At 39.5% G+C, this 15,815-nt stretch overlaps 1 protein-coding gene across 4 annotated transcripts in view; it reads right to left on the bottom strand.

Annotated features, from left to right (window-relative positions):
- Positions 1 to 7,092: 7,092 nt before the first annotated feature.
- The window catches only part of MYLK3 (myosin light chain kinase 3), a 59,710-nt gene continuing 50,987 nt past the window's right edge, over positions 7,093 to 15,815 (bottom strand). For 3 of the 4 annotated variants that reach the window (XM_040253608.1, XM_040253609.1, XM_040253607.1), the window contains exons 10-13: positions 13,568 to 13,696; positions 12,142 to 12,294; positions 11,106 to 11,238; positions 7,093 to 9,962 (exon numbers count right to left, since the gene is read on the bottom strand). In XM_040253608.1, the coding sequence (XP_040109542.1) occupies positions 9,903 to 9,962; positions 11,106 to 11,238; positions 12,142 to 12,294; positions 13,568 to 13,696 (475 nt within the window). In that variant the 3' untranslated portion in view covers positions 7,093 to 9,902. The remainder of the gene's footprint in view (positions 9,963 to 11,105; positions 11,239 to 12,141; positions 12,295 to 13,567; positions 13,697 to 15,815) is intronic. The other variant, XR_005723373.1, reaches the window with a different exon arrangement.

Here is a 15,815-nt window from a genome sequence, read left to right as displayed (position 1 = left end):
GGGAGCCTTCTAAGTGCCTGAATGGATAGAGCTATGGAAAAAGACTGGCAAAGAGGCCTTCTGATCACCGGCTACAAGAGGCTTATCAAGACTCTGATTGATAGGGCCATAACTCCTAATGCTGGAGGCAGTCCATGTGCCTGCACACTTGGCACCACCAGGGTTCCCGCAAGCCAAGCAACTGCGCCACCTTCATGCTCAACTCTCACTGGGGCAGAGCTGCCAAAGGCAAAAAAATCTTGTGTCTATGTGCGCAGGGTCGCTTCAGTCATGTCCAACTCATTGCGACACTGTAGACTGTGGCCTGCCAGCCTTCCACAAACTACTGGACCAACCTTAGGAGGGCAGAAACCAAAAGGAAGAAAGAATTCAACCTTCTTCAAGGAAAGAATTCAACTTTCCTTGAAGCATGGGAAAAGGAGACCTCAAACACAGCAAGTTAAAAAAAAAAGAAAGAAAAGGCAGAGAAATACTACACAAATAAAGGAATAAACTGTAAACACAGAAGTCCAAATAAATGAAGAGGAAATAGGCAAACTACCTGAAAAAGAATTCAGAATAATAATAGTAAATAGTAAAGATGATGAAAAACCTTGGAAACAAAAATGGAGAAAATGCAAGAATCAATGAACAAAGACCTGGAAAAATTAAAGAATAAACATACAGAGACAAGCAACACAATTACTGAAATTAAAAATACTCTAGAAGGGATCAATAGCAGAATATCTGAAGCAGAAGAACGAATCAGTGAGCTGGAAGATAAAATGGTGGAAATAACTTCTGCAGGGCAGAATAAAGTAAAAAGAACGAAAAAAACTAAGGATAGCCTCAGAGACCTCTGGGACAATATCAAATGCACCAACATTTGAATTATAGGGGTCCCAGAAATCCCATGGATGGAGGAGCCTGGTAGACTGTGGTCCATGGGGTCGCTAAGAGAGTGACTTCACTTTCACTTTTCACTTTCATGCATTGGAGAAGGAAATGGCAACCCACTCCAGTGTTCTTGCCTGGAGAATCCCAGGGGCGGGGGGGGGAGGGGGTCCTGGTGGGCTGATGTCTGTGGGGTCGCACAGAGTCGGACATGACTGAAGTGACTTAGCAGCAGCAGAAGAAGAGAAAAAGAAAGGGTATGAGAAAATTTTTGAAGAGATTATAGCTGAAAATTTCCCCAACATGGAAAAGAAAATAGTCAATCAAGTCCAAGAGGCACAAAGAGTCCCATACAGGATAAACCCATGGAGAAACACACCAAGACACTTACTGATCAAATAAAGACCAAACACAAAGAAAGAATATTAAAAGCAGCAAGAAAGAAGCAAAGAGTAACATACAAGGGAAACTCTATATGCTTAACAGCTGATCTTTTAGCAGAAACTCTGCAGGCCAGAAGGGAATGGCAGGATATATTTAAAATACTTAAAGGGAAAAATCTACAACCAAGATTACTGTACCTGGCAAGGATCTCATTTAAAATTGATGCAGAAATAAAAAGCTTTTCAGACAAGCAAAAGTTAAGAGAATTCAAACCAAACCAGCTTTACAACAAATGTTAAAGGGACTTATATAGTCAAGAAATACAAGAGAAGAAAAAACATCTACAAAAGCACCCCAAACAATTAAGAAAATGGCAACATGAACATATATATCAATAATTACTTTAAATGTAAATGGATTAAATGCTTCAACCAAAAGATGCAAGCTGGCTGAATAGATACAGAAACAAGACCCATTTATATGTGCTGTCCACAAGAAACCCACTTCAGACCTAAAGGCACATATAGACTGAAAATGAGAGGATGGAAAATATATTCCATGCAAATGGGAAGCAAAATAGAGCTGGAGGAGCAATCTTCACATCAGACAAAATACACCTTAAAGAAGATTACAAGAGATAAGGAAGGACACTACATAATGATCAAGGGATCAATCCAAGAGGAAGCCATAACAATTGTAAATATCGATGTGCACCCACCATAGGAGCACCTCAATACATAAGACAAACACTAACAGACATAAAAGGAGAAACTGACAGTAACACGGAAGAGTAGAAGACTTTAACACCCTATGCACACCAGTGGACAGATCATCAAAACAGAAAATTAATAAGGAAACACAAGTCTTAAATGATACATTAGATGAGCTGGATCTCATTGACATCTTCAGGACATTCCATCCAAATGCAGAAGAGTACTCATTCTTCTCAAGTGCACATGGAACATTCTCCAGGATAGACCACATCTTGGGTCACAAATCAAACCTCAGTAAATATAAGAAAATTGAAATTGTATCAGGCATCTTCTCCAACCACAATGCTATGAGACTAGATATCAATTACAAGCAAAAAACTGCATGAAACACAAACACATGGAGATTAAACAACACGTTTCTAAATAACCAACAGGTTACTGAAGAAATCAAAAGGGAAATTAAAAAAATTCTAGAAACAAATGACAGTGAAAACACAGCAACTCAAAACCTGGGGGATGCAGCAAAAGCAGTTCTAAGAGGGAAGTTTACAGCAATACCATTCTACCTCAAGAAACAAGAAAAACATTGAATAGACAACCTAACTTCACGCCTAAAACAACTGGAAAAAGAACAAAAAGGCCCCAAAATTAGTAGAGGGAAAGAAATCATAAAGATCCAAGCAGAAATAAATGAAAAAGAAATGAAAGACACAATAGTAAAGATTAATAAAACTAAAAGCTGGTTCTTTGAGAAAATAAACAAAACTGACAAACTTTTAGCCAAACTCATCAAGAAAAAAAGAGAGAAGAGTCAAAGCAACAAAATTAGAAATGAAGAAGAAGAGGTTAGACAATGCAGAAAGACAAAGGATTATAAGAGACTATTATGGCAATGAAATAGATAACTTGGAAGAAATGGACAGATTCTTAGAAAAGTTCAATCTTCCAAGACTGAACCAGGAAGAAATAGAAATTATGGACAACTCAATTACAAGCACTGAAATTGAAGCTGTGATTAAAAAAAAAATCTCCCAAAAAACAAAAGCCCAGGACCAGATAACTTCACAGGAGAATTCTATCAAACATTTAGAGAAGAGCTAATGCCTATCCTTCTAAAACTCTTTCAAAAAATTGCAGAGGAAGGACACTTCCAAATTCATTCTACGAGGCCATCATCACCCTGATACCAAAACCAGACAAAGACAACACAAAAAAAGAAAACTACAGGCCAATATCACTGATGAACATAGATGCAGAAATCCTCAATGAAATTTTAGCAAACAGAATTCAGCAACCCATCAAAAAGCTCATACACCACGATCAAGTTGGGTTTATTCCAGGGATGCAAGGATTCTTCAATATATATAAATCAATCAATGTGATACATGTTAACAAATTGAAAGACAAAAATCATATGATAATAGATGCAGAAAAAGCCTTTGACAAAACTCCCAGCACCCATTTATGATTAAAACTCTTCGGAAATAAAAGGGCATAGAAGGAACCTACTTCAACATAGTAAAGGCCATATATGATAAACCAAAGCAAACATTATTCTCAGTAGTGAAAAACTGAAAGCATTCCCCCTAAGATCAGGAACAAGATAAGGATGTCCACGTTCACCACTATTATTCAGCCACTTCCACCACTATAGTTCTGGAAGTCCTAGCTACAGCAATCAGGGAAGAAAAAGAAACAAAAGGAATCCAGGTCGGGAAAGAAGTAAAGCTCTCACTGTTTGCAGATGACATGATACTGTACATAAAAAACCCTAAAGATAGTATCAGCAAATTACTAGAGCTAATCGGTGAATTTAGCAAAGTTGCAGGATACAAAATCAATACACAGAAATCACTTGCATTTCTATATACTGACAATGAAAAATCAGAGAAATTAAGGAATCAATCCCATTAATCATTGTAACAAAAAGAATTAAGTATCTAGGAATAAACTTACCGAAGGAGACAAAAAGAACTGTACATAGAAAATTATAAGACACTAATGAAAGAAATCAAAGATGACACAAATGGAGAGATATTCCACATTCCTGGGTAGGAAGAATCAATATTGTGAAAATAACTATACTACCAAATGCAATCTACAGATTCAATGCTATCCCTGTCAAATTACCAATTGCATTTTTCACAGAACTAGAACAAAAAATTTCACAATTCATATGGAAACACAAAAGACCCCAAATAGCCAAAGCAGTCTTGGGAAAGAAGAATGGAGCTGGAGGAATCAACCTTCCTGACTTCAGATTATACTACAAAGGTACAGTCATCAACACAGTATGGTACTGGCACAAAAACAGAAATATAGACCAATAGAACAAGATAGAAAGCCCAGGAATAAACCCATCCACGTATGGGTACCTTATTTTTGATGAAGGAGGCAAGAATATACAATAGGGCAAAGACAGCATCTTCATAAATGGTGCTGGGAAAACTGGACAGCTACATGTAAAAGAATGAAATTAGAACACTTCCTAACACCATACACAAAGATAAACTCAAAATGGATTAAAGATCTAAATGTAAACCAGAAATTATAAGACTCTTAGAGGAAAACATAGACAGAACACTCAATGACATAAATCAAGGCAAGATCCTCTATGACCCACCTCCTAGAGGAATGGAAATAAAAACAAAAGTAAACAAGTCGGACCTGATTAAACTTAAAAGCTTTTGCACAGCAAAGGAAACTCTAAGCAAGGTGCAACGACAGCCCTCAGAATGGGAGAAAATAATAGCAAATGAAACAACTGACAAAGGATTAATTTCCAAAATATACAAGCAGCTCATATCACTCAATGCAAGAAAAACAAGCCAATCAAAAAGTGGGGAAAAGACCTAAACAGACATTTCTCCAAAGACATACAGATGGCTAACAAACACATGAAAAGATGCTCAACATTGCTCATTATTAGAGAATGCAAATCAAAACCACAATGAGATATCACCTCACACAGGTAGAATGGCCATCATCAAAACGTCTACAAACATAAATGCTGGAGAGGGTGTGGAGAATAGGGAGCACTGTTTCACTGTTGGTGGGAATGTAAATTGATACAGCCACTATGGAAGATGGTATGGAGAGTCCTTAAAAAAAACTAGGAATAAAATCACCATATAACCCAGCAATCCCACTCCTAGGCATATACCCTGAGGAAACCAAGATTGAAAAAGACACATGTACCCCATTGTTCATTGCAGCACTATTTACAATAGCTAGAACATGGAAGCAACCTAGATGTCCATCGACAGATGAATGGGTAAACAAGTTGTGGTACATCTACACAATGGAATATTACTCAGCCATGAAAAGGAATGCATGAGTCAGTTCTGATGAGGTGGGTGAACCTAGAACCTATTATACAGAGTGAAGTAAGTCAGAAAGAGAAAGAGAAATATCATATTCTAACTCATATTTAAGGCAATGGCACCCCACTCCAGTACTCTTCCCTGGAAAATCCCATGGGCGGAGGTGCCTGGTAGGCTGCAGTCCATGGGGTCACTAAGAGTCAGACAGGACTGAGTGACTTCACTTTCACTTTTCACTTTCATGCATTGGAGAAGGAAATGGCAACCCACTCCAGTGTCCTTGCCTGGAGAATCCCAGGGACGGGGGAGCCTGGTGGGCTGCCGTCTATGGGGTCACACAGAGTTGGACACAACTGAAGCGACTTAGCAGCAGCAGCAGAAAAAAGGTACTGAGGAATTTACTTACAGGGCAACAGTGGAGAGACATAGAAAATAGACTTATGGATATGGGGAGAGGGGAGGAGAGGGTGAGATGTATGAAAAGACATGGAAACTTACATTACCATATGTAAAATACATAGCCAAAGGGAATTTGCTGTATGGCTCAGGAAACTCAAACAGGGGCTCTGTACCACCCTAGAGGGGTAGGATGGGCAGGGAGATGGGAGGGAGGTTCAAAAGGGAGGGAATATATGTATACCTATGGCTGATTCATGTTGAGGTCTGGCAGAAAACAACAAAATTCTGTAAAGTGATTATCCTTCAATAAAAAATAAATTAACTAAAAAAAAATTGAATGAATTGGTCTATGAAGTTTTGCCTCATCTGCCATATTTACCTGGACTCTCACCAACTGACTACCACTATTTCAAGCATCTCAACAATTTTTTGCAGGGAAAACACTTCCACAACCATCAGGAGGCAGAAAATGCTTTCCAAGAGTTTGTCGAATCCCAAAACATGCACTTCTATGCTACAGTAATAAACAAACATTTCTTGTTGGCAAAAATGTGTTGCTTGTAATGGTTCCTATTTTGATTAATAAAGATATGTTTGAGTCTAGTTAAAATGATTTAAAATTCACAATCTGAGATAGCAATTACATTTGCACCAACCTAATAGTTGTGGGGTAGGGGAATTGTATTAACATAGTCTGTCCAAGGAGAAGGCAATGGCACCCCACTCCAGTACTCTTGCCTGGAAAATCCCATGGACGGAGGAGCCCGGTGGGTTGCAATCCATGGGGTCGCTAAGAGTTGGACATGACTTCACTTTCACTTTTCACTTTTCACTTTTATGCACTGGAGTAGGAAATGGCAACCCACTCCAGTGTTCTTGCTTGGAGAATCCCAGGGATGGGGGAGTCTGGTGGGCTGCCATCTATGGGGTCGCACAGAGTTGGACACGACTGAAGCGACTTAGCAGCAGCAGCAGCAGCAGTCTTGTCCAAATGCTCTCCTAGAGCTGGAATCCTTTACAGTTTTTCAACACATTCATTCCCCAGCAACAGAAGCTTTCTACTTAGTGGGTTCATATATTCCAGTGCTGTTGTAAAGATTTTCGGAAGCTCATTTCTTTAACAGCTCCTCTTGGCTTATTTAACTGATTAAAAAATGCTTTATCATGAAAGTTTTCAAATGTATACAACAAATGTATGTCCCTTTACTAGAGGAAAATACACTGGTAGCCCATACTGACTACTCAAACCCGACAGTTAAGATTTTGCCATACTTGCTTCACTATATCTCCCTTTTTCCTGAAGTCATTTAATCCACATTATAAACACATTGCTGTTATCATACTTCACAATATTAATACAAATAGAAATTCTGTCATCAAATATACAATTTAGAATTAAATTTCCCTAAATGTCTCTGAAATATCTTTATTGTTTATTTGCTCAAACCAGGGTCAAGACAGGGTCCACACTTGACAAGAGGTGGCTAATTTTTAATTATAAAAGCAATACATGCTTATTGTTAAAAAATTCAAATAATTCAGAAATAACGTGAAAAGTAGAATTCGCTCTCCCCCCATCACCCAGTTCCCACGTTCCACTGTTAAGTTTCTTGCATAACCTAGAAAATTTTAACACATATATAAACATAACTTCACAAATAGGATAATACCATATATACGTTCCATAATTTTTTCATAATAAAAATCAGTACATCAAGATCTATCTTGAACAGCTACAAGGCAACCTCCTATACGTATGTGGCAAAATTTAAATTTATACTGATAATCACATGTAGGTTGTGTTCACTGGGCCATTTTGCTACAGTAAATGTCATCTTGCATACACCTCTGCCCGCTGGTTCAAATATTGCTGAGGGATAAATTTCTAGGAATGGAATTGCTGGGTGAAAGTGTGGGCATCACTTTTATTTGGATTGGATACATATTCATCAAGAGTGAAAAATTCTGTTTTGCCCACACCCCCACTAAATCTGATAGATAAAATGTGGGTCATGACTACCTTTCAGATTTCCTCTGCCGAACAGTTGTCTTTCTTTTTAAAAAATTTTATTTTATATTGGATCTCTCAGAAGTTTTTAATGACTGTTCGTTCAGATTAAAAAGTCCCATTAGAAATAGTTTGCAAAGCGTCAGTCTAAAACATTTTTGAGTTAAGTACATACCAACAACTAAAAATATCTGAAAATTTTTAAATAATATATCCAGAAAATTAAAGCTTCACATTTCAAATAAGAGAGGCTAACTTCTGCAGTAACTCTCACTTGTGTGGGTCTGGCCTAAACAAATCCCTCAAAGGGACTTTGGAGAAAAGTTGTTTCTTTAGGTAGAGAATTACAGCATATGAGGGAAAATTAAAATTTGATAACTATTAGATTTTCCCTGGATCTGTCCTGTCATATAGAAGCCACAAACCATATGTGGCTAAATGCACTTAAAATGTGGTTAATGCAGCTGTAAAACTGAATTCCTAATTCCTAATTTTTACTAAATATAAAAGTACTGGAAAATATTTAAGATGCTTTGAATAACTTGAGCATGTGAATATATTTTTCCACAGTAAATTTTATGAAATCTAAATACAAATTATGTCTGATAAAAACCTAGAATCTGAACTGACATGTATTTTAAGTGTAAAATACACACCAGATTTTAGAGACTTAGTATGAGAAAAAGAATATAAAATAGCTTATGAATAATTTTTTATAATGATTAGATATTGAAATGTTTGATATATTATGCTAAATAAATTATTGAAATTAATTTTACCAGATTTTTTTTTAAGAGAAGCTATCAGACATTTTAAAATTATGTATTTGACTCATATATTTCTGTTAGGCAGTGGTGTTCTAGATTAGAATAACTAACTGGGGAGACTCCATTTTTCTGGGGAGAAGATTCATAGCATTCCCCGCCAATGTGAAGTCCTGTGGAGGGGAAGAATAACCATACTATAGATAGAACTGATTCCTCTAGCTCTTTCTAAGGCTGCTTTCAAAACACCTTAAAGCATTTTCCTAAGCCACTGTTACTGGCCCATGAAAGAGAGATCCAGCAGCCATCTCTTCTGATATTCACCCACTAGCCAGTCAGCTTGCAGCAGGCCGAGGTGTGCCGGTACTGAAAATCTTAGCTTCCCAACAGGCGTTAGTGTTCCAGAGGAACATTATAACCAAAGAAATGCATCAGGAGGATTAATCCCTCCATCTTCTGCCCCTCTCCCCACACCCATGTCCTGTACTTAAAAAAAAAAAAAGTATTATGGGACAAAAAATGTGAAACTGTTGCATGGCTAATTAAAAACTAAAAGTAAAAACTGCTGACCCAAGATGGTAATGGGGAATACCCTGAAAATCAAGTTAGCAGTGAGGAAATTAAAAGGAATATTTACTTTTGAATAATAAAGCATTCCTTGTTACTCATTTCATGAAGTTAGTTAAGTGACGGTTCTATCCCCATAAAGCAGGAGGAAAGCAGTTTTCATTTGATTTCTCACGATCCATCGTTTCTGTATTTCTCTCAGAAAGCTGAACCCCACTGCATTCTCTTTTCACATGTTACATATCAGTTCCCAGACTTACTAGACCGTAGATTCATAACTGAGAAAGACAGGTCAGGATGGAGACTGCCGGTGTCAGGACAGGGCAGAATTAGGAGAGGGCAGAGGCCTGCATGTTTTGATTCTGGAAAGGGAGTACAAGCTAAAACAAGTTTGAAGATCTCTGCCCTAAATCTACATTGCTTCACACTAGAGCAATAAATGTAGTACAAAATTTCAGCTCACTTCTGAGCAAATCAAAATGCTAGGAATTCTTTGCACTGGAGGAGGTAACACTGACTGACATGCCCGGTGTGATAGTCCACTGGGTTCTTTAATCAAAGTAAGCTGACTTTAAAGTTGACATATGCAAAGTAGGAGTGTTCCTACCTACTACTTAAAGCATGCCTATACTTATCACCCAAAGTAGGTACGCTTGAAAAGTAACCACATCATTTCAACTCAGTGATCTTACAAAACAGAAAAAATTCTTAGGTCGCTTTCTTATAGCCACTTTTCATCCACAAGGAAGGCAACAGTCATAACCTTTTTGAAACAAAATAAGTGGAAAGCCAGATTATTAAGAATCTTCAGTCATGATTTCACCACCAGTCCCAGTAATTTCTAGGCCCATGGGAGCAGCAGAGTTGAGGATTAGGGACAAGTTGGAAATTTCCTTAACCTGTTGGCAGCAGTCACCACGTAGAAGTGTTTCTTAAGCGAGGGAAAGAAAAAAAAGAGGAGGGAAGCATATTTTTAGACCAATTATTTAAAGAAGAAACAATAAAATGACTTGCTTAAGTTTAGCCACTTGAACTTGTTTAAAATTGATAACTAAAGGGGAAAAGAAGATTCTAGCAAAACTATAGTAAAACAGTCACATTACTTTCAGGGGCATATCTGGAGCAAGTTTAAAGTGAGAAAATATGTTCTCCTGCCCTTTTCATGTGAAAAATGGAGCACTCTAGAATGATATTTTTAAAATTGTAATTCACAACCCACCAGTGAGTCATGAAATCAAATTCATGGAGCATGATTAGAAAATTTTTAATGAAACCAAATATAGAGTAGAAAATATCAGAGCTCATCATACTCTGTGGAGCAAAAGTCACAGTATTTTTGTTTCACACATGTGTGAGTATACATATACTTGTATGCTGGCTTTATAGAGGATCTAAGCCAACATCAAAATATTGGAAAGTCACTTCTCTGGGAGACAATTGTTTTTAAGATATGTTTTACACCCATGGTTCCAAACAGTTCTGTTGTAAACAAAATTATAAAGCTTTTAAAGCCTAATAGGGCTTCCCTGGTGGCTCAAATAGTAGAGAATCTGCCTGCAATGCAGGAGACTCAAGTTCAATACCTGGGTTGGGACGAACCCCTGGAGAAGGGAATGGCTACCCACTCCAGTATTCTTGCCTGGAGGATTCTATGGACAGAGGACCCTGGTGGACTACAGTCCATGAGGTCACAAACTGTCAGACAAAACTGAGTGGCTAACACTTTCACTTCTGGGCTTTCCTAGGCCCTCTTTCTGAAATGTGGAGGAATCAGCCTCAAACTACAGGCAGTTAGTTCTGATCACGTCACTGCAATGGTCATTGAGAACATATGTTCAAACTTCACGCTGTCACTTCAAGTGTTCACGTAAGTATGAATTAAATGCTACTTTTATACCAGTCATTTTTGGTCTGAGGCATTTTTTTTAATCAAGGTAATAGGTTTTGACATGAAGCATTTTTCTCCCTAAATAATCTATCTAGAATCAAAATGTAAGTAAAAAACTTATTACACTTCTTTCACAGGACATTTAAAGAAGACAAATGCTGCTTTTACTAAAAGAAAAACAGATACCTTCCATTTCCTCTGAGCCATGTATTTCTGCAGCAATAGTTGGGATTTGAGATGAACTTTCGATTTTGAAGCTTTAGCAGGCAAATTATTCAGCCACTCATGTTTCAGGCACTGTGTGGCACTCATTCTGCAGCTGTGAAATCAAACAGCAGGTGAGACTTTTAGCTGGGGTTGCCTTTTCTGGCTGTCCAAAATCTGTTCAATTGGTAGGAAGCTGAGTCAGTGGAAGAGATTAATCATTTGGGCAGATTCATGCCACATACTAAAAAAAGACACCCTCCTACCTAAAATTCCCATCCTTAAAAGTGCAAGAATGTCGTCAGCAAAATGTTCTCAGCCCTCTATGGAAGATGTATTTTCCAGTGATTAATTACCACCTCCCAGAGTAGAGCTGGGGAATTGAGGCAGGACAGAAGGGGGGCCAGGTGAGCCTGGAATTGCTCTCAAGAACTAAAAGAATTGCTCTAAAAGAACTTCATAGAGAATAATTTCAACTTGTTCTTCTGAATTAGAAATATTTTTCATCACACATAACTTTTCACAGTCAGAGCCCAGATCTTGGGCCTTACCACTTGTAGTTATTCCCGTATGTCTGAGTATTGGAAAACTCAGTGGTCTAACCCATGACCTTGATAAACCTACTGAAAAGTAAGTAGGTCTTCATCTCCAAGAAATTAGGTTTTATGTCTTTTAATCTGGGGAATAACAACTGCATATCTCAACTTTTTTTCAACATTAGCCCATCAAAAGTGATAACGTGGAAATAGGCCTAATTTGTAAATATGGTCCTTTCTAAAACTCTGTCTAGATTTTATGATCCTAGTCACATGTTTCTTAATTGATTTCCTTTGTCCCTTTCCCTGCTACCTTTTTTTCCCAAAGAAGTAGCAGACTAAGAAATCCTGGACAGAACTGGTCTACAGGACAAAAGGACCATTCACTTCAGCAGCCCCGCCCAGTACAGCCTGATTTCCACAGCATCCAGATGGATGGTCACCAGCAGAATGGATCACGGGCGATAAGCAATAAAGGGTACCTTTTCTCTTTGACCAGCAACCGAGAGACAAAGTCCTTGGCCTCCTCTGACAGCCCTTCAAAGGTATCAGCATCAAAATCCCAGTTACAGTTCACAATGAAATTCATGGTCTCTGCGTCTGTTTCTCCTAGAAATGGGGACAAACCACTGAGTCTACAGAGGAGAGAAAGGACCGTCAGTATGTGGAATCCACACCTGCCAACACACATTGACGAGACAGAGAAGACTTACAAGGTCAAGCAAAACTAACCAGAACCCAGAAGGTTTGAAAGAAAAGCACCACCCGTTGCCTCTCCATAGGAGAAATCCACAGCACTCCAAAGAGGAAGTGGAAGGACTGCAAAACTGATGGCAGGAAGGGTGTTGGAAAAAGTCCCTTATCATGCTCACTACATTCCCTCTTGTTGTTTAGTCGCTCAGTTGTGTCCAACTCTTTGCGACTCCATGGACTGTAGCCCACCAGGCTCCTCTATCCATGGGATTTCCCAGGCAAGAATACTGGAATGGGTTGCCATTTTCTTCTCCAACATTCCCTCTTACCCTGAGTAAATTGGGGCCCAACCCAATATGCCCATTTGTCGTGTACATTTGACTGAATTTTAAAATAGCTTGGCATGTCTCTGAGACTACCCAGGCCTCAGAGGCCAAAGGAAAACTGGCTTTACTAGGCTCATCTAGAGGAGGGCAAAGAGACAGGACAACCTCGCTGGCTGGCCTTGAGCCTCAGTATTCCTCCACCTGGTGCAGCATATGTGCAAAGTACAGGAAACAGTTAAACTGTAATAATAAGACTGGGAGCAAAGCTTGGTTTTGCCGTGCCCCTGAGGAAATAGCTGAGAGAACTGGAGAGAGAGAGAGTGTTAAGTCTGTGGTTGGCTCTCCTCTCAGCCCATCCTACCTCTACTTCCTCAGCCCAGGGAGCAGAGGGACAAGGTTAGAAGACGCATGAGCTGAGCCCTGCTCTGTCCCCGCCTCTCCTTACCACTTCAGTGCACTCCAGCCCCACTTGTACTGCAGGACCTCTATTTCTTCACCAGAGGGCTCTCTCTCTAGTGGAAGCTGATTTATCAACCCAGAGGTTTCAGGGAATTAATAACTCTGGGACCAGCCCACTAGCGGCAGCTGATTAGAGCCAGTGTATAAATACTCCAAATCCCTCCCTCTTCAGCTGAATTAGCTCTGAGCGGGTCCCACAGTGTTCCCCACAGGATTAAACTCCAGTTACCCACAGTGGTAACTGACTCCACCACACACAGCTTGCTAGTTGCCTTCCTTCCCCATTTCACTTCCCCACTCCTCGGTGTTTCTCTTGGGGACACCTCCCCAATAAACTCCTGGCACTCAGATTTTTGCTGCTTCTAAGGATACCCAAACTAAGACAAATGACCTCCATCCACAGTGGGAAGCCAGGCCCCCGGGCACTCACAGCATGTAGGTGATGACTCCCACACTCCACATGTCCGTCGGGAACGAGACAAACTCATAATTGACGACTTCTGGGGCCAGGAACTCAGGAGTGCCAAAGTTCACCTTCAGCTTCTCCCGAGGCTTGTATCTGGGGAGGAGGGGTGCAGAGCACAATGGGAGTGAGCCCCGAGAGAAGCTGGGGATGCCAGGCTAATTCTTGTTGGGAGCTAAATACTCCTCAACCCTTGAGTCAACCATGTTTTCTAGACCTCACATCCCACCATGTGTGGTTCACTGGGAAGTTGTCACACCCTCAGGCCCTAAATGCAGACTTTCCTAAGTCACTGGGGAAAACAAGAACACCACGGTCTTCCTCCTCCAGGTATTTACAATCTGAAATGGAAGGAAGATCAATATATCTTATTTGGCCTACAGTCACATGAACGAGGGCTTCCCTTGTGGCTCAGCTGGTAAAGAATCCACCTGCAATGCGGGAGACCTGGGTTTGATCCTTGGCTTGGGAAGGTCCCCTGGAGAAGGGAAAGGCTACCCACTCCAGGATTCTAGCCTGGAGAATTCCATGGATTACAGTCCACGGGGCCGTAGAGTCAGACATGACTGAGTGACTTTCACCCACTCACTCACTCACATGAGTGAGCAAAAACTGGGTAGAAGCTGTGTGGGGAGCAGTGTTCTGTTGTGCAACATGGTTAAAGGGAAGATGGTATGCATTATAGAAAGAGGCAAAATGCTCAGCATCACTGATCACCAAATCAAAACCACAGGGAAATACAAATCAAAACCACAGTGAAATAGTACCCACGCCATCAGAAAAAAACAGAACATACCAAGTGTTGGCTAGGATGTGATGAAATTAGAACCCTTAATAGTGGAAATGTAAAATGATGCAGTTACTATGGAAAACAGTGTGGCAGTTCTTCAAAATCTTTTTTAAGAACTACCATATGATCCAGCAATCCTGCTTCTGGGTATATATCCAAAAAAATTAAAAGCAGCATCTTAAAGTCATATTTATACACCCACATTCGTGGCAGCAGTATTCAAAACTAGCCAAAAGGTGAAAGCAACCCAAGTGTCCATCAGCAGATTAATGGATAAACAAAATTTGGTATATACATACAATAGAATATCATTCAGCCTTAAAAGGAAAGAAAATTCTAACACACGCTGTAATTTGGATGATCCTCAAAGACATTACAGTAAGTGAAATAAGCCCAGTCACAAAAAGACAAATACGGTATGATTCCACTTATATGAGGTTCCCAGAGTAGTCAATTCAGAGACAGAAAGTAGGATGATGGTTTCCAGGTGCTGGAGGCAGGAGGAAAATGAGGGCTATTTGTTTAATGGGCACAGAGTCTCAGTTTTGCAAGGTAAAAAGAGCTCTGGAAATCAGTTGCACAACAATATGAACATAGTTAAAGATGCTTGCTCCTTGGAAGAAAAACTATGACAACCTAGACAGCATATTAAGAAGCAGAAGACATCACTTTGTTGACAAAGTTCTGTAGAGTCAAGCTATGGTTTTTCCAGTAGTCATGTATGGATGTGAGAGTTGGACCATAAAGAAGGCTGAGCACCAAAGAATTGATGTTTTTGAACTGTGGTGTTGGAGACGACTCTTGAGAGTCCCTTGGACAACAAGGAGATCAAACCAGTCAATTCTAAAGGAAATCAACCCTGAATATTCATGGCAAGGACTGATGCTGAACCTGAAACTCCAGTACTTTGGCCACCTGATGCAAAGAGCTAACTCACTGGAAAAGGTCCTGATGCTGGTAAAGATTGAGGGCAGGAGGAGAAGGGGGCAAGAGTGGATGAGATGGTTGGGTTTCATCATTGACATAATTGACATGAGTTTAAGCAAACTCTGGGAGAGAGTGAGGGAAGCCTGGGGTGCTGCAGTCCATGCGGCCACAAAGAGTCAGATACATCTGAGTGACTGAACAACAACTGTAACTATTCTTAGTAATTGCTAACATGGTAAATTTTATGTTACATGTGTTTTATAAAATTACAGAAAAATATTAGAAAAAGTACTCTGGACATGAAGTTTAAGGGAGACTAGGAAGATAACTGATTGCTGCATGGAGAAATTTGATTTTTGTTGAATGGCAAAAGTTGATTTTTAGAATCATTCTTGAAAGAGAAGAAAATCCCTAGCTAAAATTTAATGGGCAGCAACAAAAGTGTCCTTCAGTTGGTGAGTGGATAATATAAAGTGTGGTACATCCAGACAATGGAAT

This window comes from Oryx dammah, unplaced genomic scaffold, assembly GCF_014754425.2.
Source record: "Oryx dammah isolate SB20612 unplaced genomic scaffold, SCBI_Odam_1.1 HiC_scaffold_13, whole genome shotgun sequence".
Lineage (NCBI taxonomy): Eukaryota > Metazoa > Chordata > Mammalia > Artiodactyla > Bovidae > Oryx > Oryx dammah.
The sequence above is the reverse complement of the archived record's forward strand: the minus strand, read 5'-3'. Positions and strand labels throughout refer to the sequence as shown.